The 25,616-nt window shown below is 44.5% G+C and overlaps 2 protein-coding genes across 5 annotated transcripts in view; one reads left to right on the top strand and one right to left on the bottom strand.

The window, feature by feature from the left end:
- Window positions 1-16,182, top strand: part of LHFPL5 (LHFPL tetraspan subfamily member 5) — a 37,375-nt gene extending 21,193 nt beyond the window's left edge. Inside the window, exons 2-4 of one of the 2 annotated variants that reach the window (XM_055264481.2) lie at window positions 6,911-7,147; window positions 11,634-11,660; window positions 15,173-16,182. In XM_055264481.2, the coding sequence (XP_055120456.1) occupies window positions 6,911-7,147; window positions 11,634-11,644 (248 nt within the window). In that variant the 3' untranslated portion in view covers window positions 11,645-11,660; window positions 15,173-16,182. Of the gene's footprint in view, window positions 1-6,910; window positions 7,148-11,633; window positions 11,661-14,084; window positions 15,145-15,172 lie in introns of those variants that run through there. The other variant, XM_063632190.1, reaches the window with a different exon arrangement.
- Window positions 16,183-23,022: 6,840 nt separating this feature from the next.
- SRPK1 (SRSF protein kinase 1) overlaps window positions 23,023-25,616 on the bottom strand; it is an 84,306-nt gene continuing 81,712 nt past the window's right edge. For 2 of the 3 annotated variants that reach the window (XM_055262862.2, XM_055262861.2), the window contains one exon: window positions 23,023-25,459. In XM_055262862.2, coding sequence (XP_055118837.1) covers window positions 25,275-25,459 — 185 coding nt within the window. In that variant the 3' untranslated portion in view covers window positions 23,023-25,274. The remainder of the gene's footprint in view (window positions 25,460-25,616) is intronic. The other variant, XM_055262863.2, reaches the window with a different exon arrangement.

Genomic DNA, 25,616 nt, shown 5'->3' with positions numbered 1-25,616 from the left:
CAGGCATAGTGGCTCATGCCTGTAGTCCTAGCACTTTGGGAGGCCAAGGAGAGGGGATTGCTTGAGGCCAGAAGTTCAAGACTTCAAGACCAGCCTGGACAACACAGTGAGATCCTATCTCTATTTGTGTATATATATATATCAATTAAAAATAATAATAACTAATATATACATCAATAAAAAACAATAATAAGGCCAGCTGAAGTGGCTCAGGCCTGTAATCCCAGCACTTTGGGAGGGCGAGGTGGGCAGATTGCTTGAGCTCAGGAGTTCGAGACCAGCCTGAGCAACGTGGCAAAACTGTGTCTCTACAAAAAATACAAAAATTAGCTGGGTTAATAAAAATATTGAGTATATATATACTATATGTGTATATATACACATATATATGTATATATATACATATATATGTATATATATACATATATATGTATATAGATATACATATAGTGTATATATATACATATATATGTGTATATATACACACATATATGTGTATATATACACATATATGTGTGTATATATACACATATATATCTATATATACATATATATGTATATATGTGTATATATATACATATATATGTATATATATACACATATATATACATATATATATATGTATATGAACAAAGGGAAAATGAAGATTTAGCAGTTTTATGCCAAAGAGGAGTGAAATAGACCCTAATATGCTTGCCAGCTCTCCTTCCCTATCAGGGTTATGGGGTGCTGGAGACACAACCATTTCTCTCATTCTCAGGGCTGTCTGCAAACCCCCCTTCCCTGAAACATCCCCCAACAGGTGCCATGTATGAGCAGGCAGTGCCAGGAGGGGGAGGGGTTGCCAGGTCATCTGAGTCAGACACTATCTGGGTCGAAAAGCTGGAGACACTGATAGCAGAGTTGTCCAGGTGCCATCTCATGCAACATTTATGTTAGGGAAGGCAAGACTGGTGTCATGTTCCATTCTGTTGTGCTGTGGAAGGGGAAATGAGCCGAAGGGAGAGATGCAGAGTGGGCGGGTCCCATATCCAGCAGCTGGGAGATACATCCATTTATTAGTACCCTTGCTAAGAAGCCTGGGAGCAGGGAGGGGGCAGGGGCAGGTTGGACCGATGCTTGGGCGATGTGGGGCTGCAGCTTAACACGATTAATTGGGCCTCTGGGTGCAGGCTGTAGGCTGGGAGTTGTCCCAGCTCCTAGAAACACAGGTAGACCAAACTGCTTGTCTTCTCTGAGTCTTGGTAACCTCATGTCTTAGTCAGTTTTACTTAGTTCTATTTAGTCAGGGCTGTCATAACAAATTACCATAGACTAGGGGGCTTAAAACAACAGAAATTCATTTCCCACAGTTCTGGAGGCTGGAGGTCTGAGATCTGGGTGCCAGCATGGCATTAGCACGAGATCTCTGGTGAAGGCCTCTTCTAGGCTGTAGACTGCTGACTTCTTGATGTCCTCACATGGTGAAAAGAGGATGACAGGGCTCTCTGAGGTCCCTTTTATTTATTTATTTGCATTGATGATTATTATTATTGAGTCAAGATCTCAAAAATTATTATTTTTACCCAGGCTGGAGTGCAATGGCATGAACACGGCTCATTGCAGCCTTGACCTCCCAGGCTCAAGTGATCCTCCCTCCTCAGCCTCCTGAGTAGCTGGAACTATAGGTGCATGCCACCACGCCCAGCCAATTTTTGTATTTTTTGTAGCGATGGGGTTTCACCATGTTGCTCAGGCTGGTCTAGAACTCCTGAGCTCAGGCGATCCACCTACCTCAGCCTCCCAAAGTGCTGGGATTACAGGCATGAGCCACCGTGCCCGGCCTTATTATTGTTTTTAATTGACATAATAATTGTACATATTTATGGGCTACAGTGTGATATTTTGATACATGTATACAAGCTGGGCTTGAAATCCAGGCAGCCTGGTCTAATGTTTCCTAGCTTTTCCTACTGAGAAAATGAAGGTAATTAGCATATCCATCACCTCAAACATTTAAAACATTTCTTTGAGTTGGGATGATTTCAAATTTGCTGTTCCAGCTATTTGAAAATATACAATAGATTGTTGTTGGTTATACTCACTCTACAATGCTAGAGAATACTAGAGCTTATTCCTCCTGTCTAGCTATACTTTTGTATCCATTAACCAACCTTTAGCTGCTCCCCCTCCCCTCTGGGGTCCCTTTGATAAGGGTTCCAATCCCATTCATGGAGGGCCCTAACCTCATGACCTAATCACCTCCCAAAGGCCCCACCTCCTAACACCATCACACTGGAGGTTAGGATTTCAACACAGGAATTCTGGGGGGAACAAACATTCCACTGTACCCCATCTGTAGAACATAGCAGCAGTACCTGCTTCAGGGGGGTTCTGTGAAGATGGGATAATAGAATGCATGTAAAACACCTTGCATGTGGTAGGTGCTCAGTACCTGTGAAAAACACAAAAAACAGTCCGGGCACGGTGGCTCATGCCTGTAATCCCAGCACTTTGGGAGGCCGAGGCGGGCGGATCATGATGTCAGGAGATAGAGACTATCCTGGCTAACACAGTGACACCCCGTGTTACAAAAAAATACAAAAAAAGTAGACAGGTGACATAATCCAGCATGCAACTGGGGAAGCCCCAGGCACAGCTGCCCTGTGGGCAGGGGGTAATTCCCAAAAAAATACAAAAAAAAGAAAATTAGCTGGGCTTGGTGGTGGGCGCCCATAGTCCCAGCTACTCAGGAGGCTGAGGCAGGAGAATGGCGTGAACCCAGGAGGTGGAGCTTGCAGTGAGCCAAGATCGCGCCACTGCACTCCAGCCTGGGTGACAGAGTGAGATTCTGTCTCGAAAAAAAAAAAAAGAAAAGAAAAACACAAAAAACTTTATCAGTGAGCATGAGAAGTGATGCCATAGTAACAAACCACTCCCAAATCTTGGTGGTTTAGAACAGAGGTTTATGTATTTCTTGCTTATGGTCTGTGCCAACTGGGGATCGGTGGGGGCTCCGCTCTCACTGCTGTCTCCTGGGACCCTCGCTAGGGGCATCAGTCACCATCAGCTGTCCTCGCATCAGAGGGAAGGGAACTCTGGGAGGTCTCCCACCGCAGCTAAGTGCTGTGGCCCGGAAATACACACATCTCTGCTCACATGTCATTGGCCAGAGGAAGGCAGATGGCCTCGCTTAACCTCAAGAGAGCGGAGCAAGGAAGTACAACTTTGCCTTGCACCTGGAATATTCGTGAGCAGCTCTAATGGCATCCATGTCACTGAGGTGGCTTCTGTCTGACTCCAATGTCAATAATAATAGCAGTGACTAACATTAATTGGCCATTTACCATGTACAAGACATCATAGTAAGCGTTTTCTGTAAATGATCACACTTAATCCTCACAGTGTGGCTATGAGTCAGATACTTTACAGACGACAGGACGGAAGTCAGAGAGGGTAAGTAACCCGGCCTGAGAACACTGTGCTGGCTTCTACTTAGAGCCTTGAGATGCCACAACTGGGGCTGACACCCACTGTCCCCAGAACCATGGGTGGACAGGTGGAGTGCTCGCAGGGGACTGTGGCACCAACACCCTGTTACCAGGTCAGAGGCTGTGGGCTTTTTTCCAGAGCCCCCACAGGAAGATGGTGCAGGAGGGGCGGGGCCACGGGAGGAAGTGATGGAGAGAATGCAATGCCTGGAAGGGCAGCTCCTTCCCACCTTCACCTCTGCCCTTGAAGCCAGGGGCCCTGCCAGGCACTGGAGGGCTGGACTCACATCAAGTCGGGGAAGGGCTGGCTACATAGGTTTCACCACGGAGCTGTGGATGGCTCCCTCTCCTCCACCGTGGGTATCTTCCTGAACACTTAGTTTATCACTGAACACGTAGGAAGTCTGAAATGTCACCACTAATTACATTCAGCCCCTGGGAGAGATGTCATGTTCTGGGGGTGGAGGGAATAAACTTTGAAGTCAGGAAAGTCAGGAATGGAGAATTCAGGCCTTGGCCCTGTCATAGCTGGATGACTGATGGCTGGTAAGTCACTTGGTTTCTTTGAGCCCTCAGTTTTCTAATCTGTAAAATGAGAATATTAATAGCCAGCCCACTTCACAGAAAGATGGTCACAGTCAAGATGGTACATGAAGTATTTTGTGATCTATAAAGAACTATCTAAATAAGCTTCTAAAAAAATCGAAGGAAGCGTGATACATTTAGGTGGGGAGGTGGGACCCTGATTTTTCCATTTACCATGCATTTGTTTGACCTCCTGACCTTCTTCGTAGAACAAGCTGGGAGCGGGGAAGGTAACTTTAGGCCCAAAGAGGTGCTTCTCTGAGGGGCTCCTGAGTAGGGTACAACCTTGGGACTAGAGAGCCTCCAGACCTGTGGGAAAGCGGCACAGATAAGGGGAGCACCCCCTGCCCGCGGGGCAGCTGTGCCTGGGGCTGGCTGCCCCAGTTGCATCCTGGATTATGTCACCTGTCTGTGCTTCACCCCAGCAAAGCTAAGGTGAGGGGGTGGTTTGATGGAAAGGGATGGAAGAAGTGGGGGGAAATTGGGGGCAACAGAATTTTTAGCTGTAAATAATAAGTCAAGTAAGGCACCAGGTAGGATAATAACTCTCACAGTCAACTCTTATGGAGTGCCAAGTCTGTGCCAGGCACTGTTCTACACTCTTTTCTAGTATTAACTCATTTGAACCTCACTGTAACCACAACAGGAAGGTTGGGGTTATTATTATCTCCATTTTATAGATAAGGAAACTGAGGCAAACAAAGCTTAAGTATCGCTGGGCACGTTGACTCACGCCTGTAATACCAGCACTTTGGGAGGCCAAGGCTGGCAGATCACTTGAACCCAGGAGTTCAAGACCAGCCTGGCCAACGTGGCGAAACCCCGTCTACTAAAAATACAAAAATTAGCCGGGTGTGGTGGTGGGCGCCTGTAGTCCCAGCTACTCGGGAGGCTGAGGCAGGAGAATGGTGTGAACCCGGGAGGCGGATCTTGCAGTGAGCCGAGATTGTGCCACTGCACTCCAGCCTGGGCGACAGAGCGAGACTCTGTCTCAAAAAAAAAAAAAAAAGAAAAAAGAAAGCTTAAGTCGCTTGCTCTGAGTCACACAGTTAGGTAGCAGAGAGCTGGGTTTGAAATCCAGGCAGTCTAATCTAGTGTTTCCTAGCTTTTCCTACTGAGAAAATCACCTGGAAGAGTGCTTTTGAAAACAGGGATTATTGAACCCAACCATGACCTAGGAACTAGCATTTTTTTTTTTTTTTTGAGATGGAGTCTTGGTCTGTCGCCCAGGCTGGAGTGCAGTGGCACCATCTCGGCTCACTGCAAGGTCCGCCTCCTGGGTTCACACCATTCTCCTGCCTCAGCCTCCAGAGTAGCTGGGACCACAGGCGCCCGCCACCACGCCCGGCTAATTTTTGTATTTTTAGTAGAGAAGGGGTTTCACCGTGTTAGCCAGGATGGTCTCGATATCCTGACTTTGTAATCTGTCCGCCTTGGCCTCCCAAAGTGCTGAGATTACAGGCGTGAGCCACTGGGCCTGGCCAGAGCTAACATTTTACCTTATTTTTTTGTGCATAGGTTATATGCAAAGGAACCAGCATTAAAGATTCCAGGGGATTCCTTTTTTTTTTTTTTTTTGAGATGGAGTTTCGCTCTTGTTGCCCAGGCTGGACTGCAATGGCGCAATCTCGGCTCACTGCAACCTCCGCCTCCCGGCTTCAAGCAATTCTTCGGCTTCAGCCTCCCGAATAGCTAGGATTACAGGCATGCGCCACCACGCCCAGCTAATTTTGTATTTTTAGTAGAGACGGGGTTTCTCCATGTTGGTCAGGCTGGTCTCAAACTCCCTACCTCAAATGATCTGTCCACCTTGGCCTCCCAAAGTGCTGGGATTACAGGCGTGAGCCACTGCACCCAGCCTCCAGGGGATTCTTAAATTTAGGGACGTGTAGCAACTGGACTATGCTGTACTGGGTAAGAGTGAGGAGGAAACCTGTTTGCTTGAATGGAAGGCTTTTGAAGGAAGCAGCCAGGGACAGTCTGGAAAGCCTTCCTGTATTCATTAAATCTAAGATACCTGAGTTGTAGGACACACTGTTATTCTATGTACTATAAAAACAAAATATATTGATAATCCGGCCATGGCCTGACACTTTCTTTTTCTTTTTCCTTTTTTTTTTTTTTTTGAGACGGAGTTTTGCTCTTGTTGCCCAGGCTGGAGTGCAATGGTGTGATCTCAGCTCACCGCAACCTCTGCCTGCAGGGTTCAAGCGACTCTCCTGCCTCAGCCTCCCCAGTAGCTGGGATCACAGGCATGTGCCACCACTCCCTGCTAATTTTGTATTTTTAGTAGAGATGGGGTTTCTCCATGTTGGTCAGGCTGGTCTCAAACTCCCGACCTCAGGTGATCTGCCTGCCTCGACCTCCCAAAGTGCTGGGATTACAGGTATGAGCCACAGCCCCCAGGCTAGACACTTTCTTATTGAGCTTATTTCACAGATGTTGTAAGTACAAAGAAATGTACATCTCAGCAGTGATGAGTTCTTTGGGCTGGGACCAGATACCGGAGGGCTTTGAAGCCAGGGTAGGTGGTGCCTGGTTGAGTCCAAGGTGAGGAGAATGGCTGAGGGCCTGGGAGGACCACCTGGTGTGGTGGCAGAGCCTGCCTGGGCTGAGGGGCTCAGCTCTGCCTCCGCCCCAACTACTGGGTCTTGGGGGCCAGTTGCTTTAACTCTCAGAGCCTGTTTTCTCCCCTGTGTTTTGCAAGAAGGATGGTAGAGGCTGCCTCTCGTGCCTCCTGAGGCTGTTAACAGAAGGAGAAGGGAGGTGACAACATAACAGCAGTGCAAGGTGGGGGAGGTAGCAGGCTGGGCACACTCGGCCTGATGCCATCTGCACCCCTCCTTCCCCCTCAGCCACAGGCCTAATGATTGGCTGCCTGGTCTACCCTGATGGTTGGGACTCAAGTGAGGTGCGGCGCATGTGTGGGGAGCAGACGGGCAAGTACACGCTGGGCCATTGCACCATCCGCTGGGCCTTCATGCTGGCCATCCTCAGCATTGGTGATGCCCTCATCCTCTCCTTCCTGGCCTTCGTGTTGGGCTACCGGCAGGACAAGCTCCTTCCTGACGACTACAAGGCAGATGGAACCGGTAATTACCCAACTCCACAATGGTGTCCCCTGCCTGGAGACCCTGGGATGTGGGTGGGGGTTCATCTTAGCCAGTCCTCTAAAGCTTGGCCCCTGGCCAAGGGACGGGGACACCAAGACTAATCAGACACACCCCTTGTCCTCCCTGAAATCAAAGGCCAGTGGAGGGTTGCAAGCTAGCAGGTGATAAGGCCATCTCTGATAAAGGAATGTCCCCCTCACCCCTTTACACTCTCAGAGGCTATAGGGGAGAGAGCTGCAATCCAGCCTTGGGGGCTAAGTGTGGTCTCCCCTAGAAGGGGGCACTGAGGCTGGGTCTCGAAGTAATATTCCTGGGAGTTTGTTGGTGGAGATGGGGAACAACAGGAGATGAGTTGCTGGGGAGGGAGTACGACCTTGAGAACAGGCCAGTGAGGGTGCAGAAGTGACAGCTCCTACAGTGTAGCTGGTGGGAGCCCGAGATCCCTGGAGGAACAGCAGCCTTGGTATTCTCGTAATGTTCGTCCTGTTTCAATTCCCTCCCATCCAAATCCTACCTGTCAGTCATAAAAGTCAGCTGTAGCTGATCCTTGAGGCCCAAGCGCACCCTCCAGGAAGCCCTCCCTGATTGCTTCCCATTACTCCCTTCTTCCTAGGGTGCCTTTCGCTTCTGTTTCTCATCGGGCTCTTCCCCTGCCTGTCTTGGGCTAACTTTTTCAGAGCATAAATTTCTTCCCCGAGTCAAGGGCAAGGCCTGTCTTGCACCCCTGTGAATCCCCAAATGCCTGATCTCAGCAGGTGGCCATCAATGGGGACCTGTTACACCTCAGAGACCTCTCCAGTCTCTTTTCCCCATAGCTGTCTTCACATTAGCCCTTGGATTAGAAGCAGCAGCCAAACTCCTCTGTCCACTATAACCAAGGACTCTTCCCACATGAGGAACTTGAAGCCCAAAAGGGAGAGTCACTCAGAAGTTCCCAGAAAGGCAGTGGCAAAGAAGAACCCAGAACTCAGGTCCTCTCTGGCCAAGCCCAGGGCCCACTGCTCCCTAAGGAAGTGATAGGAAACATTTCGTCCTTCTTTGGGAGTGAGAGAAGGATAACCACCTGTTATGTGGTTAAAGATGAAAACAGGCCGGGCATGGTGGCTCATGCCTATAATCCCAGCACTTTGGGAGGCCGAGGTGGGCGGATCACAAGGTCAAGAGATGAAGACCATCCTGGCCAACATGGTGAAACCCCATCTCTACTAAAAATACAAAAAATAGCTGGGTGTGGTAGCTCGCAGCTGTAGTCCCAGCTACTCGGGAGGCTGAGACAGGAGAATCTCTTGAACCCAGGAGGCAGAGGTTGAAGTGAGCTGAGATTATGCCACTGCACTCCAGCCTGGATGACAGAGCAAGACTCTGTCTCAAAAAAAAGAAAAAAAAGAAAAAGAAAACAAATTACTAGAAAGAGCTGGGCCAAGGAGGAGAGAAGGAGATTTCTTCCCATCACAGTAGGGTAGATTCCTATAGTTCCTGGGTCAGGGAAAGGCCTAGGTCCTGGATCCCTTGAGGATTCTATAAAGGGAAGAAAAAACCAACTAGTAGGGCTGGGTGCAGAGGCTTATGCCTGTAACCCCAGCACTCTGGGAGGCCAAGGCAGGCAGATCACTTGAGGTCAGGAGTTTGAGACCAGCCTGGCTAACATGGCGCAACCCCATCTCTACTAAAAATACAAAAATTAGCTAGGCTTGGTGGTGTGCGCCTGTAATCCCAGCTACTTGGGAGGCTGAGGCAGGAGAATGGCATGAACCCAGGAGGCGGAGCTTGCAGCGAGCCGAGATTGCACCACTGCACTCCAGCCTGGGCAACAGAGCAAGACTCCATCTAAAAAAAAAAAAAAAAAAGGAAATAAACCCAAACATTTATGGCCAATTGATTTTCAACAAGGATGCCAAGACTATTTAATACGGGAAATAATAGTCTTTCCAACAAATGGTGCTAGAATAATCAGATCTCTATATGTGAAAGAATGAAATTGAACCCCTACCTCACACCATATACAAAAATTAACTCAAAGACCTAAATGCAAATATAAAACTATAAAAATCTTAAAAGAGGCCAGATGTGGTGGCTCATGCCTGTAATCCCAGCACTTTGGGAGGCCAAGGTGGGCGGATCATGAGGTCAGATCGAGACCATCCTAGCTAACACAGTGAAACCCTGTCTCTACTAAAAACACAAAAAATTAGCCGGGCGTGGTGGTGGGCACCTGTAGTCCCAGCTACCTGGGAGGCTGAGGCATGAGAATGGTGTGAAACTGGGAGGCAGAGCTTGCAGTGAGCCGAGACTGTGCCACTGCACTCTAGCCTGGGCAACAGAGTGAGACTCCATCTAAAAAAAAAAAAAATCTTAAAAGAAAAAAATAGATAAATCAGCTTTCATTAAAATTTAATTTTTTTTTGTTTCAAAAGACACCATCAAGAAAGTAAAAGGACAGCCCACAGAATGGAAGAAAATATTTGCAAATTATAATTGGATAAGATCTAGAATCCAGAATATATTAAGAACTCCTACAACTCAACAATGAAAAGACAGACTACCCAATGCTTAAAATGGGCAAGAGATTTGAATAGACATTTCTCCAAAAAAGATATACAGATGGCCAATTAGCACACCAAAAGATGCTCAACATCATTAGTCATTATAAAAATGCCAATCAAATCCACATTGAGATACAATTTCACACCCACTAAGATGATTATAATAAAAAAGGTGAATAATAACAAGTGTTGGTGAGCAAGTGGAGAAATTGGAACCCTTATTCACTGCTAATGCAAATCTTTTGCAACTGCTGCAGAAAGCAGCCTGGCAGTTCCTCAAATGGTTAATCATAGAGTTACCATATGATCCAGTAATTCCACTATTGGGTATACACACAAGAAAATTAAAAACAAATGCTCACACAAAAACTTATACACAAATGTTCATAGCAGCATAATAGCCAAAAATGGAATACAATTCAGTAGTTTTTAGTATATTCCATCTCCTGATAAACAGATAAACAAAATGTGTATATCCATGAAATGAAATATTATCCAGCCATAAAAAGGAATGAAGTAGTAAGAATTGCTACCACGTGGATGAATCTTGAAAACATGTTAAATGAAAGGAACCAGACACAAAAGACTGGTTTCCATTTGTATATATGTGATTCAATTTCTATAAAATATTCAAAATAGACAAATCCATAGAGACAGAAAGCAGATTAGGAGGTGGCTAGGAAGGAGGGGAAACAAGAGTGACTGCTAATGGGCACAGGGTTTCTTTTGGGGGTGATGAAAATGTTTTAGAATTAGTGATGATAGTTGCACAATCTAGTGAATATACTAAAAGCCATATATATATATATATATATATATATATATATTTTTTTTTTTTTTTTTTTTTTTTTTTTTTGAGACAGATACTGGCTCTGTCACCCAGGCTGGAGTGCAGTGGCACGATCTCACCTCACTGCAACCTTCACCTCCTGGGCTCAAGTGATCCTCCCATATTAGCCTCCCAAATAGCTAGGACTACAGGCCCACACCACCACACTTGGCTTTTTAAAAAAAATTTTTTTGTAGAGACGGGGTTCCACCACGTTGCCCAGGCTAGTCTCAGAATCCTGGTGTGCACCTTGGCCTCCCAAAGTGTTGGGATTATAGGCGTGAGCCACTGCACCCAGCTTGTTAGTGAATTATATTAATTAAAAAAAAAAAAGGATCGTGCTGAGGATCTCATAGCATATATAAAGCACTAACAATGCCTGCACATTGCAAGTGATTAATAAATTAGTTCTCCTTTTTTTTTTTTTTTGATGCCACAGTAGCAGGTCTGATCTCTCCCCTTTCTGTCTTTCCAGCATATTCACTTTTTTTTTTTTTCTCTTTGAGACAAAGTCTTGCCCTGTCATCACCCCGGCTGGAGTGCAGTGGCGTGATCTGGGGTCACTGCAACCTCCGCCTTTCGGTTTCAAGCGATTCACCTGCCTCAGCCTCCCAAATGGCTGGGATTACAGGCACATGCCATCACCCCTGGCTAATTTTTTGTATTTTTAGTAGAGACGGGGTTTCACCTTGTTGGCTAGACTGGTCTCAAACTCCTGGCCTCAAGTGATCCACCTTCCTCAGCCTCCCAAAGTGCTGGGATTATGGGTGTGAGCCACTGCATCAGGCCATATTCATTTTTTATATCACCCATCTGCCCAACCAATAACAGCTAATATGCTTCAGTTGCCAAACAATGCCTTTAGGCACTGGAAGTACAGTGGTTAAGGGAAATCTAAGTTGGAGCTTATGGTCTGGTAAGGGAGACAATCATGCGATACAGTTACAGGCTGATAAATGATATGAACAAAAAAGTGCAAGCTTTCTTGAGAGTAAGAGGAATCTGATGTAGTTTGGAGATGGAGTAGTGTGCAGGAAATTATCCTAAAAAGGAGACTTGGTAGTAACGTATACTGTTCTCTCCTTCATTACAGAGGAGGTGTGAAGCAGCTGAAGGGTCGGTGAGTAATTCTATGGGAGGGTGGTCTGCGTGCCCTTAGAAGGGCTGGGACTCTCTGCTTCCTTATCGAATCCTCGGGCAGCAGGACACCAGGGGCTGGGCTGTAAGGCTGTGATGCTGCTTGGGGAGAGAGGAACAACACCCCACTGGGGCAGGAGCTGTTTGGCCTCTGAGACCTTCACTGGGGAGCAAACAGGAAGCCTTTAGTTTTACCTGTGTCTTTTTTTTTTGAGACGGAGTTCCGCTCTTGTTGCCCAAGCTGGAGTGCAATGGTGTGATCTTGGCTCACTGCAACCTCCACCTCCCGGGTTCAAGCCATTCTCCTGCCTCAGCCTCCCGAGTAGCTGGGATTACAGGTGCGTGCCACCATGCCTGGCTAATTTTTTGTATTTTTAGTAGAAGCGGGGTTTCACCATGTTAGCCAGGATGGTCTCCGTCTCCTGACCTCAGGTGATCTGCCTGCCTCCATCTCCCAAAGTGCTGGGATTACAGATGTGAGCCACCGCACCTGGCCTTACTTGTGTCTTGAAAGGCGGAAAAAGATCAGGGAAAGAAGAAATAATTTCAAACAGGCAGGTGGTTCGTTTCACAAATTCATGTTTTATGGAGCCTGGCACACAAGAGCAGACTGTTTTTAGAAGTCATTATTGTAATTTGGACCCTTATTTTCAGAAAGAATTTTTAAGTGATTTGTAAGAAACACACTAGAAAACCTAATAAAATAGAAAATAAAAGTCATAGAGAGAAAAACAAATATTCAAAAAAGCTAGGCTAATAGTATTACTGTCTTGAGTATTAAATTTAGCTCTGATTCCTGATAGCCGAGGCAAAAAGAAAAACAGTAAGTTAACCAGTTTTAATATCTGGTTTAAAAAGAAGTGCAACATATTCATTTATCTTTTAAGTTTCCAAACATTTGTTAAATGTGATTTAACAAGAACGTTTAGGAATGCATTTTAAAAAGAAAAAGAGGACCAGGTGTGGTGGCTCACGCCTGTAATCCCAGCACTTTGGGAGGCTGAGGCAGGTGGATCACGAGGTCAGAAGATCAAAACCATCCTGGCTAACACAGTGAAACCCCGTCTCTACTAAAAATACAAAAAATTAGCTGGGTGTGGTGGTGGGCACCTGTAGTCCCAGCTACTTGGGAGGCTGAGGCAGGAGAATGGCGTGAACCCGGGAGGCGGAGCTTGCAGTGAGCCGAGATCGTGCCACTGCACTCCAGCCTGGGCGACAGAGCGAGACTCCATCTCAAAAAAAATAAAATAAAATAGAATAAAATAAAATTTAAAAAAAAGAAAAAAGAAACCCTCACAACAGTGTTGCCTCCGTAACAGCTGCCTTGAGGACCTACAGCCGACCAGGCACTTTGTGTGGGAAGGAGGGTTTAGCTCCATTTAAGCTGTTTTTATTTTTGCAAAGTACCTTCCAATCCTTGACCACATATACTTTAAAAATAATCATACATAAAATTGTCACCTCCACCTCCCGCACTTATTAGAGCATTATTCTCAAACTTCAGCATGCATACAGTCATCTGGGGATTTGTTAAAATGCAGATTCTGCTGGGTGCAGTGGCTCATGCCTGTAATCCCTGCACTTTGAGAGACTGAGGCAGTCAGATCACGTGAGGTCAGGAGTTGGAGACCAGCCTGGGCAACATCAGGAAACCCCATCTCTACCAAAAATACAAAAATTAGCTGGCTGTGGTGGCGTGCACCTGTAATCCCAGCTACTCAGGAGGCTGAGGCAGGAGAATCGCTTGAACCCAGGAGGCGGTGGTTGCCGTGAGCTGAGATCCCATCACTGGACTCCAACCTGGGTGACAGAGTGAGACTCAGTCTCAAAAAAAAAAAAAAAAAAAAAAATGCAGATTCTGATTCAGTCGGTTGGGTGGGTCTGGGACCATAGACCCTGCATTTCTAACCAGTTTTTGGGTGACAGGCTACTCAAACAGGAATCACACTTTGCATAAAAAAGCATTAGAGCATAATCTGTGTGTGTGTGTATGTGTGTGTGTGTGTGTGTGTGTGTGTGTTTGACACGGAGTTTCACTCTTGTTGCCCAGGCTGGAGTGCAATGACACGATCTTGGCTCATGGCAATCTCCGCCTCCTGGGTTCAAGCCATTCTCCTGCCTCAGCCTCCCAAGTAGCTGGGATTACAGGCATGCGCCACTATACCCAGCTAATTTTATATTTTTAGTAGAGACGGGGTTTCTCCATGTTGGTCATGCTGGTCTTGAACTCTCGACCTCAGCTGATCCGCCTGCCTCAGCCTCCAAAAGTGCTGGGATTACAGGCGTGAGCCACCGTGCTCAGCTCCCTTTTTTATGTTTTTGCAATATTTTTAATTTAGGTTATTCAAAGCCAGAAACTCCACAGCACTGGTGTACCACAATTTTTTTTTTTTTTTTTTTGAGACAGGGTCTTGCTCTGTTGCCTAGCCTGGAGTGCAGTGGCACAATCACAGCTTATTGAAACCTCAACTTCCTGGCGCTCAAGTCATCCTTCCACCTTAGCTTCCTGAATAGCTGGGACTACAGGTACATACCTCCTGCCCAGCTATAATAATTTTGTTTTGTTTTGTTTTGTTTTGTTTGTTGTAGAAACGATGTTTTGTCATGTTGTCCAGGATGTTCTCGAACTCCTAGGTTCAAGTCATCCTCCTACCTTAGCCTCCCAAAGTGTTGAGTACAGGCATGAGCCACTGAGCCTGCCTGGTATACCATTTTTTAAACCAGACCTTGGTTATTAGACATTTAGGGTTGCTATCATAGATAATAAAATTTTTGCTTCTGTTGATAATTTCCCAAGTGGCATTACTGAATCAAAGGGCAACCACACCTCTATGTTTGCCTTTTTTTTTCTCACACTACATTTTAAAAGACCTAAGTTTTTACTTGAATGACAGTCAGTACTATCTTACACATGAATGAGGAAATTTGCATGTCTAGGTAGAACTGAAGTCAAAATTTGAGCATACATAGGGAAGTGTTTATTTATGTATTTTTGATACATAGTTTTTTTGTTTTGTTTTGTTTTTTGTAATTTTTTTTGAGATAGTATCTTGCTCTGTCATCCAGGTTGGAATGCAATGGTCTGATCTCAGCTCACTGCAACCTCTGCCTCCCGGGTTCAAGTGATCCTCCTGTCTCAGCCTCCCAAGTAGCTAGGACTACAGGCACCTGCCACCACGCCTGGCTAATTTTTTGGATTTTTAGGAGAGACAGGATGGTGTTGATCTCCTGACCTTGTGATCTGCCTGCCTTGGCCTCCCAAAGTGTTGGGATTACAGGCGTGAGCCTAATTTTGGTATTTTTAGTAGAGACAGGGTTTCACCATGTTGGCCAGGCTGGCCTCGAACTCCTGACCTCAAGTGATCCACCCGGCTTGGCCTCCCAAAGTGCTGGGATTACAGGCATGAACCACCACACCCAGCCTATACTGGTTTTTAAAATGTCAGATTTTAAACTCTTGCAATCTTTTGTTCTTTTGTTTTTCTTATACCACAGGTCATCTATTTCCCAGACAGTGGAAAACTAGGGAATCAAATTCTTCAGAGATAAGAACTTGTTCTTCCAAGTTTCCTTGTTCCTGGCTGCTATAGGTCTGAAGCCTGAAGGCTTTTATTATAACACTAAAACTGGACAGTCTCCTGAGACAAGAACTCCTACTGTACTCTTTCCGGGGAAGCAGAACTGCAGTGACCCACTTCAAAGATATTCAGAGGCTGAGTGGTGCAGGGAGTGCTCACTTGCTGGGGATGGGATCCAAGGCCTCTTCTTAATTCCGCACAGCAGCAAATCGCTTCACCTTGTTGAGGCCTCTCCTCTGTAAAGCGAGACGGCTAAATGGGTCCATCTCTAGGGGCCTTCCCTCCCAGGTCTGTGTCTGATAGCACACACACACACACACACACACACACACACACACTCTCTCTCTCTCACACACACACACACAAATGCCCAACCAGCTCTAAGAGGGCTACTGAAGAGGTGGCTGGACGTGTGCTGGGTCATTTTTAGGGTGAGGTGTAGGGGGTCTTTTACTTCTCCCTTCTCATATTTTGTTTTCTTATATGCTCAAGGTAGGTAAGGAATGGAGGGGCCATCAGAACCTGAATCCTTTAACATCCACCAGGAAGTTTTATGAAGAGTGGGTGATAGGATCTAAAATCTCTGGAGACTTTTTTCCTCTTGGGAACCAAATATCACATTTCCTTATGGTGCCCACACTGACTCAACCAGAACTGGCTACCAGCTTCAGAAATGTGTTACTTACATTCAAGTAATTTGTTATAGGAATAGATGACTTTTTTTTTCAAAAACTTTGGATTTGGCATATAGTCATCTATAGGGGGATTGGTTCCAGGATCCCCTGCAGATGCCAAAATACATGGATGCCCAAGTCCTCAGCTAAAAATGGCGTAGTATTTGCATATAACCTATGCACATCCTCCTGTATACTTTAAATCATCTCTAGATTACTTATAATACCTAATACAATGTAAATGCTATGTAAATACTTGTACTGTGTGGCTTTTAATTTGTATTTGTTGTTGTATTGTTATTTATTTTTGAGACAGAGTCTTGCTGTCTTGCCGAGGCTGGAGTGCAAAGGTGCCATCTCAGCTCACTGCAACCTCTGCCTCCCAAGTTCAAGCGATTCTCCTGTCTCAGCCTCCTGAATAGCTGGGATTACAGGCATGTGCCACCACACCTGGCTTATGTATGTATGTATGTATGTATTTATTTATTTATTTATCTATTTATTTATTTACTTATTTATTTTTGAGACAGAGTCTCGTCCTGTCGCCCGGGCTGGAGTGCAGTGGCATGATCTTGGCTCACTGCAACCTAAACCTCCCGGGTTCAAGCAATTCTCCTGCCTCAACCTCCCGAGTAGCTGGGATTACAGGTGCCCACCACCACGCCTGGCTAATTTTTGTATTTTTAGTAGAGATGGAGTTTCACCATGTTGGCCAGGCTGGTCTGGAACTGATCTGCTTGCGTCGGCCTCCCAAAGTGCTGGGATTACAGGTGTGAGCCACCGTGCCCGGCCTGTATTGTTATTCTTTACTGGCTTTTCTTCTTGAATATTTTACATCTGTGGTTGATTGAATCTGCTTAGTGGAATCCACAGATATGGAGGACCAGCTACTAAATAGTGAATCTTCAGTTGGCCTCCAAAGGGGAATTCAATTTAGGTTAACAGTTCATTGTAGCAAAAGCCAAGACCAAAATCGATTCTTTAGGCTGTCCCCTCCCTGGGGGGTGGTGCATAAAAACAGGGTTTTGTTGATTGTCTGCAGTGAACAATTCTGAGGAAAAGGTGTTTTTTCTGGTCCTTGTCCATTTAGTTAGTAAAGAAACTACCTGGGTGTGCTGTTCTCTCATAGGTGAAGTGTGGGCAAAAAGCCGAACAGATGAATCTTGTTGCTTGATCAACCGATCAGTGATACAGGAACGTTTTCCTATCTTTGGCTGTCAGCTGTGTGTTTGGCCAATGCACTGTGACAACCTGCTCAGTCACTAGGAATGAGTATCCCAGTGTTGTCACAGTTAAATTGGTGGTGGAAACTTCCATAATGGGATTTGATCTAGTCACTTGGTCCATGGCAGCTAGTTTATGAGAATGATCACATTTGTGTGTGTGTGTATATATATATATATATATATATATATATTTTTTTTTTTTTTTTTTGAGACAAAGTCTCACTCTCATTGCCCAGGCTAGAGTTCAATGGCGCGATCAATGCCATTGCACTCCAGCCTGGGCAGCAAGAGTGAAACTCCGTGTCAAAAAAAAAAAAAAAAATTAATTAATTCACAGTCCAGTGTCTACGCAAGCTTGATGAATGACGAAATTTGACAAATTCTGTAGCTTAGTGACTTTTCTATCGTTTATCTCATAATTTACTTTTTGAAGAGGTACAAAAAAAATTTCCAGAAGTCTATCCTTGGCCAGGCGTAGTGGCTCACGCCTGTAATCCCAGCACTTTGGGAGGCTGAGGTGGGAGGATCACTTGAAGCCAGGAGTTCAAGACTAGCATGGGCAACATGGCAAAAACCCATCTCTACAAAAATTACAAAAATTAGCTGGGTATGGTGGTGCACGCCTGTAATCCTGGCTACTTGGGAGGCTGAGGTGGGAGGATCACTTGAGCCTGGGAGGTTGAAGCTGCAGTGAGCCATGATTGTGCCACTGCACTCCAGCCTGGGCAACAGAGCAAGACCCTGTCTCAAAAAAAAAGTCTATTCTCAAAATATTTCACTGCAATGGCAATTTTAGTGGTCTGCAGAAGCTGCTAGAGGGCTTAAGGTGCATCTGCTTATAACCCACACCTTGCTCTTGCCAGAACAGTGAGTTTCACAAAAGTAGGAGTCGATGTTTACTAATGATCAGTGCTGGGGGAGGGATCTGCAAATCTTTTTATGAGTCAAATGACTCAGTATTTCATCTTGTGCTTTATCTTCAAAGAAAGTCAGAATTCAATCTAATAACAGCAATGATTTTGGTTCAGATACATAGCTAATGTTTTATCAGCTCTTTTCAAGGGATTTATCTTTAAATTCTTAAAGGCATCTCAAATCTCATTAACCTTTGAAAGCATATAAAAGTTACTTTGGGAGGCCATGGCAGGTGGATCACCTGAGATCAGGAGTTCGAGACCAGCCTGGCCAACATGGTAAGACCCTGTCTCTACTAAATATACAAAAATTAGCTGGGCATGGTGGTGGGTGCCTGTAATCTCAGCTACTCGGGAGGCTGAGGCAGGACAATTGCTTGAATCCGGGAGGCGGAGGTTGCAGTGAGCTGAGATTGTGCCACTGCACTCCAGCCTGGGTGACAGAGCGAGACTCCGTCTCAAAAAAAAAAAATCAGTAATGATCAGTAATGTCAGCACTCCTCTTATGAAGTCAACTTATTCTTTTCTCACTCTGGCTTGCCTCTCTCTGCTTTGGTGTTCTGTAGAGTCAGTTATGGTGCTCAAGCTTCACTGACAGCCCTGAGTAGATATGGTCAAAATAGGAAGGGCCAGTCATTTATAGGTGAAATGTGAACCTGAAGAATATCCTCAGTGCTCATGACCTGACAATCCTGTTACCTACTGCTGCTTAACAAATTACTCCAGAATGCAGTGGCTTAAAACAACATACATATCTCAGTTTCTGTGGATCAGGAATCCTGACAAGGTTTAGCTACGTGTTTTTGCCTCAAGGTTTCTCACAAGCTGCAATTGTGTTGGATCCACTTCCAAGCTCAGTGGTGGTTTGCAGGATTGTTTTTCACAGTTTGTTGGGCTGGAGGGTCTCAGTTCTTTGCTGGCTGTTAGCCTCTCCTTAGGGTTACTCATATGGCAGCTTGTTTCCCAGAACAAGGGTTTGAAAGGAGATCAAGGCAGTGTGCATGGGCAGAAGCCAGACCATTTGTAACTGTCTCAGAAGTGATATCCCATTGTTTCTGCCCTATTCTAACAGAAGAAAGTTCAGCCCACACTGAAGGCAAATGGATTATATGAATACCAACAGGTGGGAATCACAGAGGCATTTTTAAAGGTTTTCATAATTACTTAAATTTTCTGTGGAAATGGGCATTTATCAGAATTTTTTTTTTTTTTTTTAAGACAGGGTTTTGCTTGCTCTGTTGCCCAGGCTGGAGGACAGTGGTGTGATTACAGCTCACTGCAGCCCCGACTTCCCAGGCTCAGGCAATCCTCCTGCTGCAGCCTCCCAAGTAGCTGGGACTACAGGCATGCGCCACCACACCTGGCTGATTTTTGTCTTTTTTGTAGATAAGGGTTTTGCCATGTTGCCCAGGCTGGTCTTGAACTCCTGAGCTCAAGCAATCCATCCGCCTCAGCCTCCCATAGTGCCAGGATTGCAGGCCTGAGCCATACCTGGCTATCAGAATGCTTTATCAGGACAGAGATTAGATTCTGGTATCCTTATATGTTGATGGATACATGTTTGTTTTGTTGTAAATTAAGTTGATGAAGATGAATGGTTAAGGATTCCAACCCTGAAAACCCATCTCACTTTTGTCATCTATCTTCAAAGGATTTATAATAAGGTCTACTAAATTTATTTCCAATATCAACCACTCTCTCCTCTATCCTAGTGAATCCAAAGCAACCAATGCGAACAATCACGTCTTAGTGGCACAACTATTAACAACATAGCTCATATGGCAGGTAGCTGCCATTCAATGCACTTCAGCAGTCTAATTCTGCCATTTGGAGGGCAACGCTTGTTATTGTATTAAAATGGGCAAAAACTAGATCTAAATTAAGGACAACAGGCAGCGATTATTATTTTAAAAAGTGAACTTGGAAGGATATAAAATCAAGTTGAACATCATATGTATTAGAAACTCTCCTCCCTTTACAAGAAATGGTGCAGCCTGTAAACACAACTACGTACTGAAGTAAACTTGCTTAATTCTCTGGTTGAAATTTTTTTTTTTTTTGAGTCAGAGTCTTGCTCTGTTGCTCAGGCTGGAGTGCAGTGGTGCAATCTCCACTCACTGAAACCTCCGCCTCCCAGGTTCAAGCAGTTCTCCTGCCTCAGCCTCTCGAGTAACTGGGATTACAGGTGTGCAGCACCATGCCTGGCTAAATTTTAAATTTTTGGTACAGATGGGGGTTCACCACGTTGGCCAGGCTGGTCTCGAACTCCTGACCTCAAATGATCCACCGGCCTTGGCCTCCCAAAGTGCTGGGATTACAGGCGTGAGACACTGTGCCCGGCCCGGCCCCAAATTTCTAAACACTTAACATTATCTCAAGTGTCCTGGCCTTTAAACTGGGGTATTTCTCTTGTATCATAAAGACTTGGTGTGGATTAATATTTTTGCGAGGGCTTAAAGATAAATGCGTATTACACCTGTAGTTTTTATTTTTTTGAGACGAAGTTTTGCTCTTGTTGCCCAGGCTGGAGTGCAATGGCGCCATCTTGGGTGACCACAACCTCTGCCTCCCGGGTTCAAGTGATTCTCCTGCCTCAGCCTCCCAAGTAGCTGGGATTACAGGCATGTGCCACCACGCCCAGCTCATTTTTTTGTATTTTTTTTAGTAGAGATGGGGTTTCTCCATGTCAGGCTGGTCTCGAACTGCCGACCTCAGGTGATTCGCCCGCCCTGGCCTCCCAAAGTGTTGGGATTACAGGCGTGAGCCACCGCACACGGCCTACACATGTAGTTTTTAAACTCCAACCTTTATTTTACTGGAATCTACCTTCCCAAACCTCCAACTTAAATGTCTTTAACAACACAAAAACAAACTTCCTTCTCAGTTGGCCTCAGGTTTATAGTCACTTTTCTATATTAATATTCTGAAGATTTTGTAAGAGCTTTATGCTACCAATGCTTTGCTAACTCCCAAATTGCACTGGCTATTCAAGCTTCTCTGGTGCCTTAAGGTCTTATTTTTTTTTTTTTTTATTTTTATTTTTTGGAGAGATGGAGTCTCATGCTGTTGCCCAGGCTGGAATGCAGTGGCGTGATCATAGCACACTGCAGCCTTGAAATCCTGGGCTCAAGCAATCCTCCTGCCTCAGCCTGAGTAGTTGGGACTACAGGTGCCAGCCAACACATCTGGCTAATTTTAAATTTATAGACACAGGGTCCCACTATGTTGCCCAGGCTGATCTTGAACCCCTAGGCTCAAGTGTTCCTCCTGCCTTGGCCTCCCAAAGTGTGGGGATTACAGGTGTGAGCCACTGCACCCGGCCATAAGGCCTTATTTTAAAGCAAATATAAGTTCAATTATCAGCAAATCACCAATTTTCTGTGATACAATAATCTAAGGGCAAAGCAGTTTCCTTATAAGGCTAAACTGGTAAGAGTTCAGGTTTCAAAAGAAAAGAATGGGCAGTAACAAAGTCCACTTATAAGCTGGGACTGCTCTGCAGCAGCTAAACAGTTTCCCTGTGGACACGCAGAACAAATTCTGAATTAAAGGGGGTTGTAAACCCACCTGTTTGTTGGCTCTTTTGAGATAGCTACAAGCTCTCCTATAACAGCACTAAGGTTTCCCCAAACTCTGGGAATTCTAGGTCCATATATTTAACACAGGTGTAGGAGGGCCTGCCTAGGTTGGTCAGTCTGGTGAACAAACTGGTTTAATGGATTCCAATAGGTTACATTTTAACACTATGAAAACACTGTGTTCTAAGTATTGTACAATTAGAACAAATTAACTAGAACAATTTATGTAGTTCAGGTGTAGGTGGAGAAAGACGAATAACACTAAAAACTACCACAAATAAAAATGAAAATTAAAAACTAGACAAGTTTATGAAGCAAAAAATAACAATTTATCTCTGGTATATAACGAGTCCTGACCAAGTCATCAAATACAGAAGCACTTCAACAGAAAGCTGGACAATTTACACAAATAATCAAAAAACGCAAATACCTATGAAAACAAGTTTATGACCTCACCAGTAATCCAATATGCAAATTATAACGATATTCCTGTGCGGAGGGGGCAGGGCACAAACTAGTGATTCATAATAGGCCCGTTCATACACTGGTGTATACAGAAAAACAGTCCGACCATTCTGCTAGTTGTCCAGATAAGTTACGCAGTATTTATTTATTGAGACAGAGTCCTGCTGTTGCCCAGGCTGGAGTGCAGTGGCGTGATCTTGGCTCACTGCAACCTCCGCCTCCCAGGTTCAAGTGATTCTCCTGCCTCAGCCTCCCGAATAGCTGGGACTACAGGCGCACGCCACCACGCCTGGCTAATTTTTGTATTTTTAGTAGAGACGGTGTTTCACCACGTTGGCCAGGATGGTCTCAGTCTCCTGACTGATCCACCCGCCTTGGCCTCCCAAAGTGCTGGGATTACAGGTGTGAGCCACCATGCCCAGTGGCAATATTTATTAAAAGCCTCAAAAATGTGCTCTCTGGCCCAGACAGTTCAAGAATCTATCCAAGAAATGAAGAGATAAGTATATGAAAGCCTGTGTAATACATCATGCCATTGCCTTAATAAGAGCTTATATTTCTAAGTCTTCTGAATTTTGCACATACCATGCATTTATAACTTGAGAAAAACAACAACCCCTGACAAATCTTCTGAAAGAAAGTGCTACTGGATGTAGGGAAAAACAATTAAAAAAAAAAAAAAAAAAAGGCTGAAAAACAGTATTCCACAAATGTTAATTTGGCTGTTAATTCTACCCCACTCCCAATTTAAAACTAGAAGCAAAACTATGAACCCCACAAAATGGCAAGTGTGCAGTGTGTACAGTTTCATTGCATATTTAAATTAAAAAAGCATACTCAACCAATCTTTTCCTTTTACTCAGGGCAGAGCAATTTGGACAATAAATGAACAGAGATTTTTGGAAACATGTAGGTTATTAAATAATTTGTTTATTGTATGGCATTTACAAAGAAAACAGACAATGCACTCAGTAGAAAGAATAAAAATGTATTTAGGGCTTTATTTTTAACCGACAGCAAATAGAAATCCTTTAGTGAGATCGTGGCAATTTGACAGTATTATAATTAAGCTCAATAAAGGTACGTGGGGTACTTGGAAGATCTACAGCTGCCTATTTCCACATCTTTCAATCCATCTGGCTCCTTAAATAGGGGAAAAAAGCCCTTATTTGGAGGAGAAGCATTGCCAAAATGAAGTTACAGGTTCTATTAAAATTTACTGTCACATCAACTGTTAAAATAGGGCCTTTTGTGTGTTTTATTTCACCTTAATATCACCAGAATTCATGTAATTCCACAATTGTGATTTTACAATGTAGAAGGTAATTCAGTTCTAGTCTATTGCTTTAGATGTAAAAACAGCTGAAAACCCAAAGTGGATTAGAATTGCTGAAGGATTTCCCTGCCGTTGTTTGATACAATCTATTCTCTTGATTCTTGATAGGTGCATAGAAAGCCTAACTTAAAATTCTTTCTACAGGAACATGTCTGATTTCAGGAGTACCCAATGAAGGATCCGATGAATGGCTGGCCAGTTACTCAGAGTAATATGTTTATGAGTTAAGTGGATTGCATAACGGCACCACTTTTCCTTTGTCACTGTTGGTGGATAAATGACAAAGTAGATTCCAATCTCCTGTATAGAAAGGTGGTTACCCAACAGCCTCACTGGTGGCTTGCTAGCAGAGCCTCAAGTTGCACCTCTGTGGCTTTCTGTAAATTCGAGTCCTATAGCCACTTCGAGAATGCTGCAATCCCCAAGGCCCACTTGGTCCATGCTGAAGAAGCGGCTGTGACCCCAATCCTGCCTCTCTTTTGCTCTTCAGTATTACTGGAGGAATATGTAATATTCTAAGCCAAGTCTAGGAGAGGCTCATCCTAAAAAAAAATTGCAAAGTCTTTTCTCAATTAAAACAAAACAGCCTCAAGTACATCTCAATCATGTCAAAATTATGGTTAAAAACTGACATTATGTAGGGAAATAGCAGCAGAGAATGGCTAATCTTAAAAAAACAACCAACCAACCAAAAAACAAAACAAAACAAGACCAACAAAAAAAAAGTGCCATCCCACCCCTCCCCTTGGTTCTTTCATTTGGGGTTAAAGACTCGAGCCTCTGAGAAAATGAGAAAGGCAAAGCCATAGAGGAAAACTGCTTCAAGGCCAGAATTTTGGGTAAGGTAAAGAAAAAGCTGTACATGAAAGCAGGGGACTGTTTGGAAAAGAATCAGAATCTCAAGATCTATTTTTCTTAAATGGGAAAGCTCTGAAACCCAGATCTCCGTTCTACCGTCATCCTGATCCTTTAGTCATGGGGCAATAAACTCAAGTGCAATGAGTAAAGTGCCAGCCATGGATACAAAAACAAAAAATAAAACAAAACAACCAACCAAAATAACTCTGGTCTTAGGGTAATAGAAGACATACAGGAAAGGACTGTTTATAGAACACCTGAGGTTCTCAAGAAATTACAATTCAATGGTTCTGTTTTTGCTTACATTAAAAATCAGACTGAAGATTCAAAGATCTTAACTATTAAAGGATGAAAGGAATTTGACAGTGCTTTGAACAGTGATAAAATGGTACCCAAATTTGGTGTTCATACAGCTATTTAAAAAAGATAGTAGCTTAAAAGTTGCAGGAAAAAATGTGAACATAGAGAACAACAGAAACAGTCCAGGAAGATGATGCAGCCTGGACACAGCAGGTTTAATGTCTCTGCTGTACACAGAATTAACACCCTTTCCCCTCCTCATCCTTATGCTGGCAATAGGATATGCACTAGAAAATTTGACTCTTAGAGTCAATGAATAAAAGGATGGGCTCATACACCTTCATAGCTCTTTTCAAAAAGGATGCTTATAATTTAAAGGATGTCCTAATGGGAAGGAAAGGTACAGGGCAAGAGGCTGTTTCACATTTTAGTCCGTTAGTCTTTGGCAGAGCCCAACCAAGGCCAAATTCACCTAGGATGCCCAATGGCTGTGGGGATCTCCACAGGGTCAAGTAAGCAAACCCAAATGAACATGTTGGATTAAAAAAAAAACAAGATCTAGAAACTCTTGAAGGAAGAGCTTCACCCTGAAAAGGGAAGAGGAAAATGCTTGGAGGGGAAGGGCGGAGGGTCAGTGTGTGATCTCTGCTGTGGTGCTGGGCAGGGGCTTAGGAGTTAAGCCAAGGGTGCCGGAGACACTCGGCGGCAGTGGCTCTCTTCTCAGGGATCAGCTCCAACATGGGCAGTAAGAAATCTGTGAAGCCAGCTGCCTCTTCCTGAGACCACTCATACTTCTCCACTAGAACCTCAAAAAGGCCCCAAGGTTTCAGCTTCGTGATATGTTTCAGGTCACCTGCAGTGAAGACAGTATAGAAAAAGCCACTGATCAACACAGACAAATGACAAGGTACTCTTGTGGAAACCCACGAACTAATCCATGTAGTCTGTGAGGAATCAAATTTTGCAATCAGAATCTAATCCTTCATTCACAAAGCATTTCTTTTCTGACA

Source organism: Symphalangus syndactylus, chromosome 23, assembly GCF_028878055.3.
Source record: "Symphalangus syndactylus isolate Jambi chromosome 23, NHGRI_mSymSyn1-v2.1_pri, whole genome shotgun sequence".
NCBI lineage: Eukaryota > Metazoa > Chordata > Mammalia > Primates > Hylobatidae > Symphalangus > Symphalangus syndactylus.
This window is presented reverse-complemented; position numbering and strand designations above follow the sequence as displayed.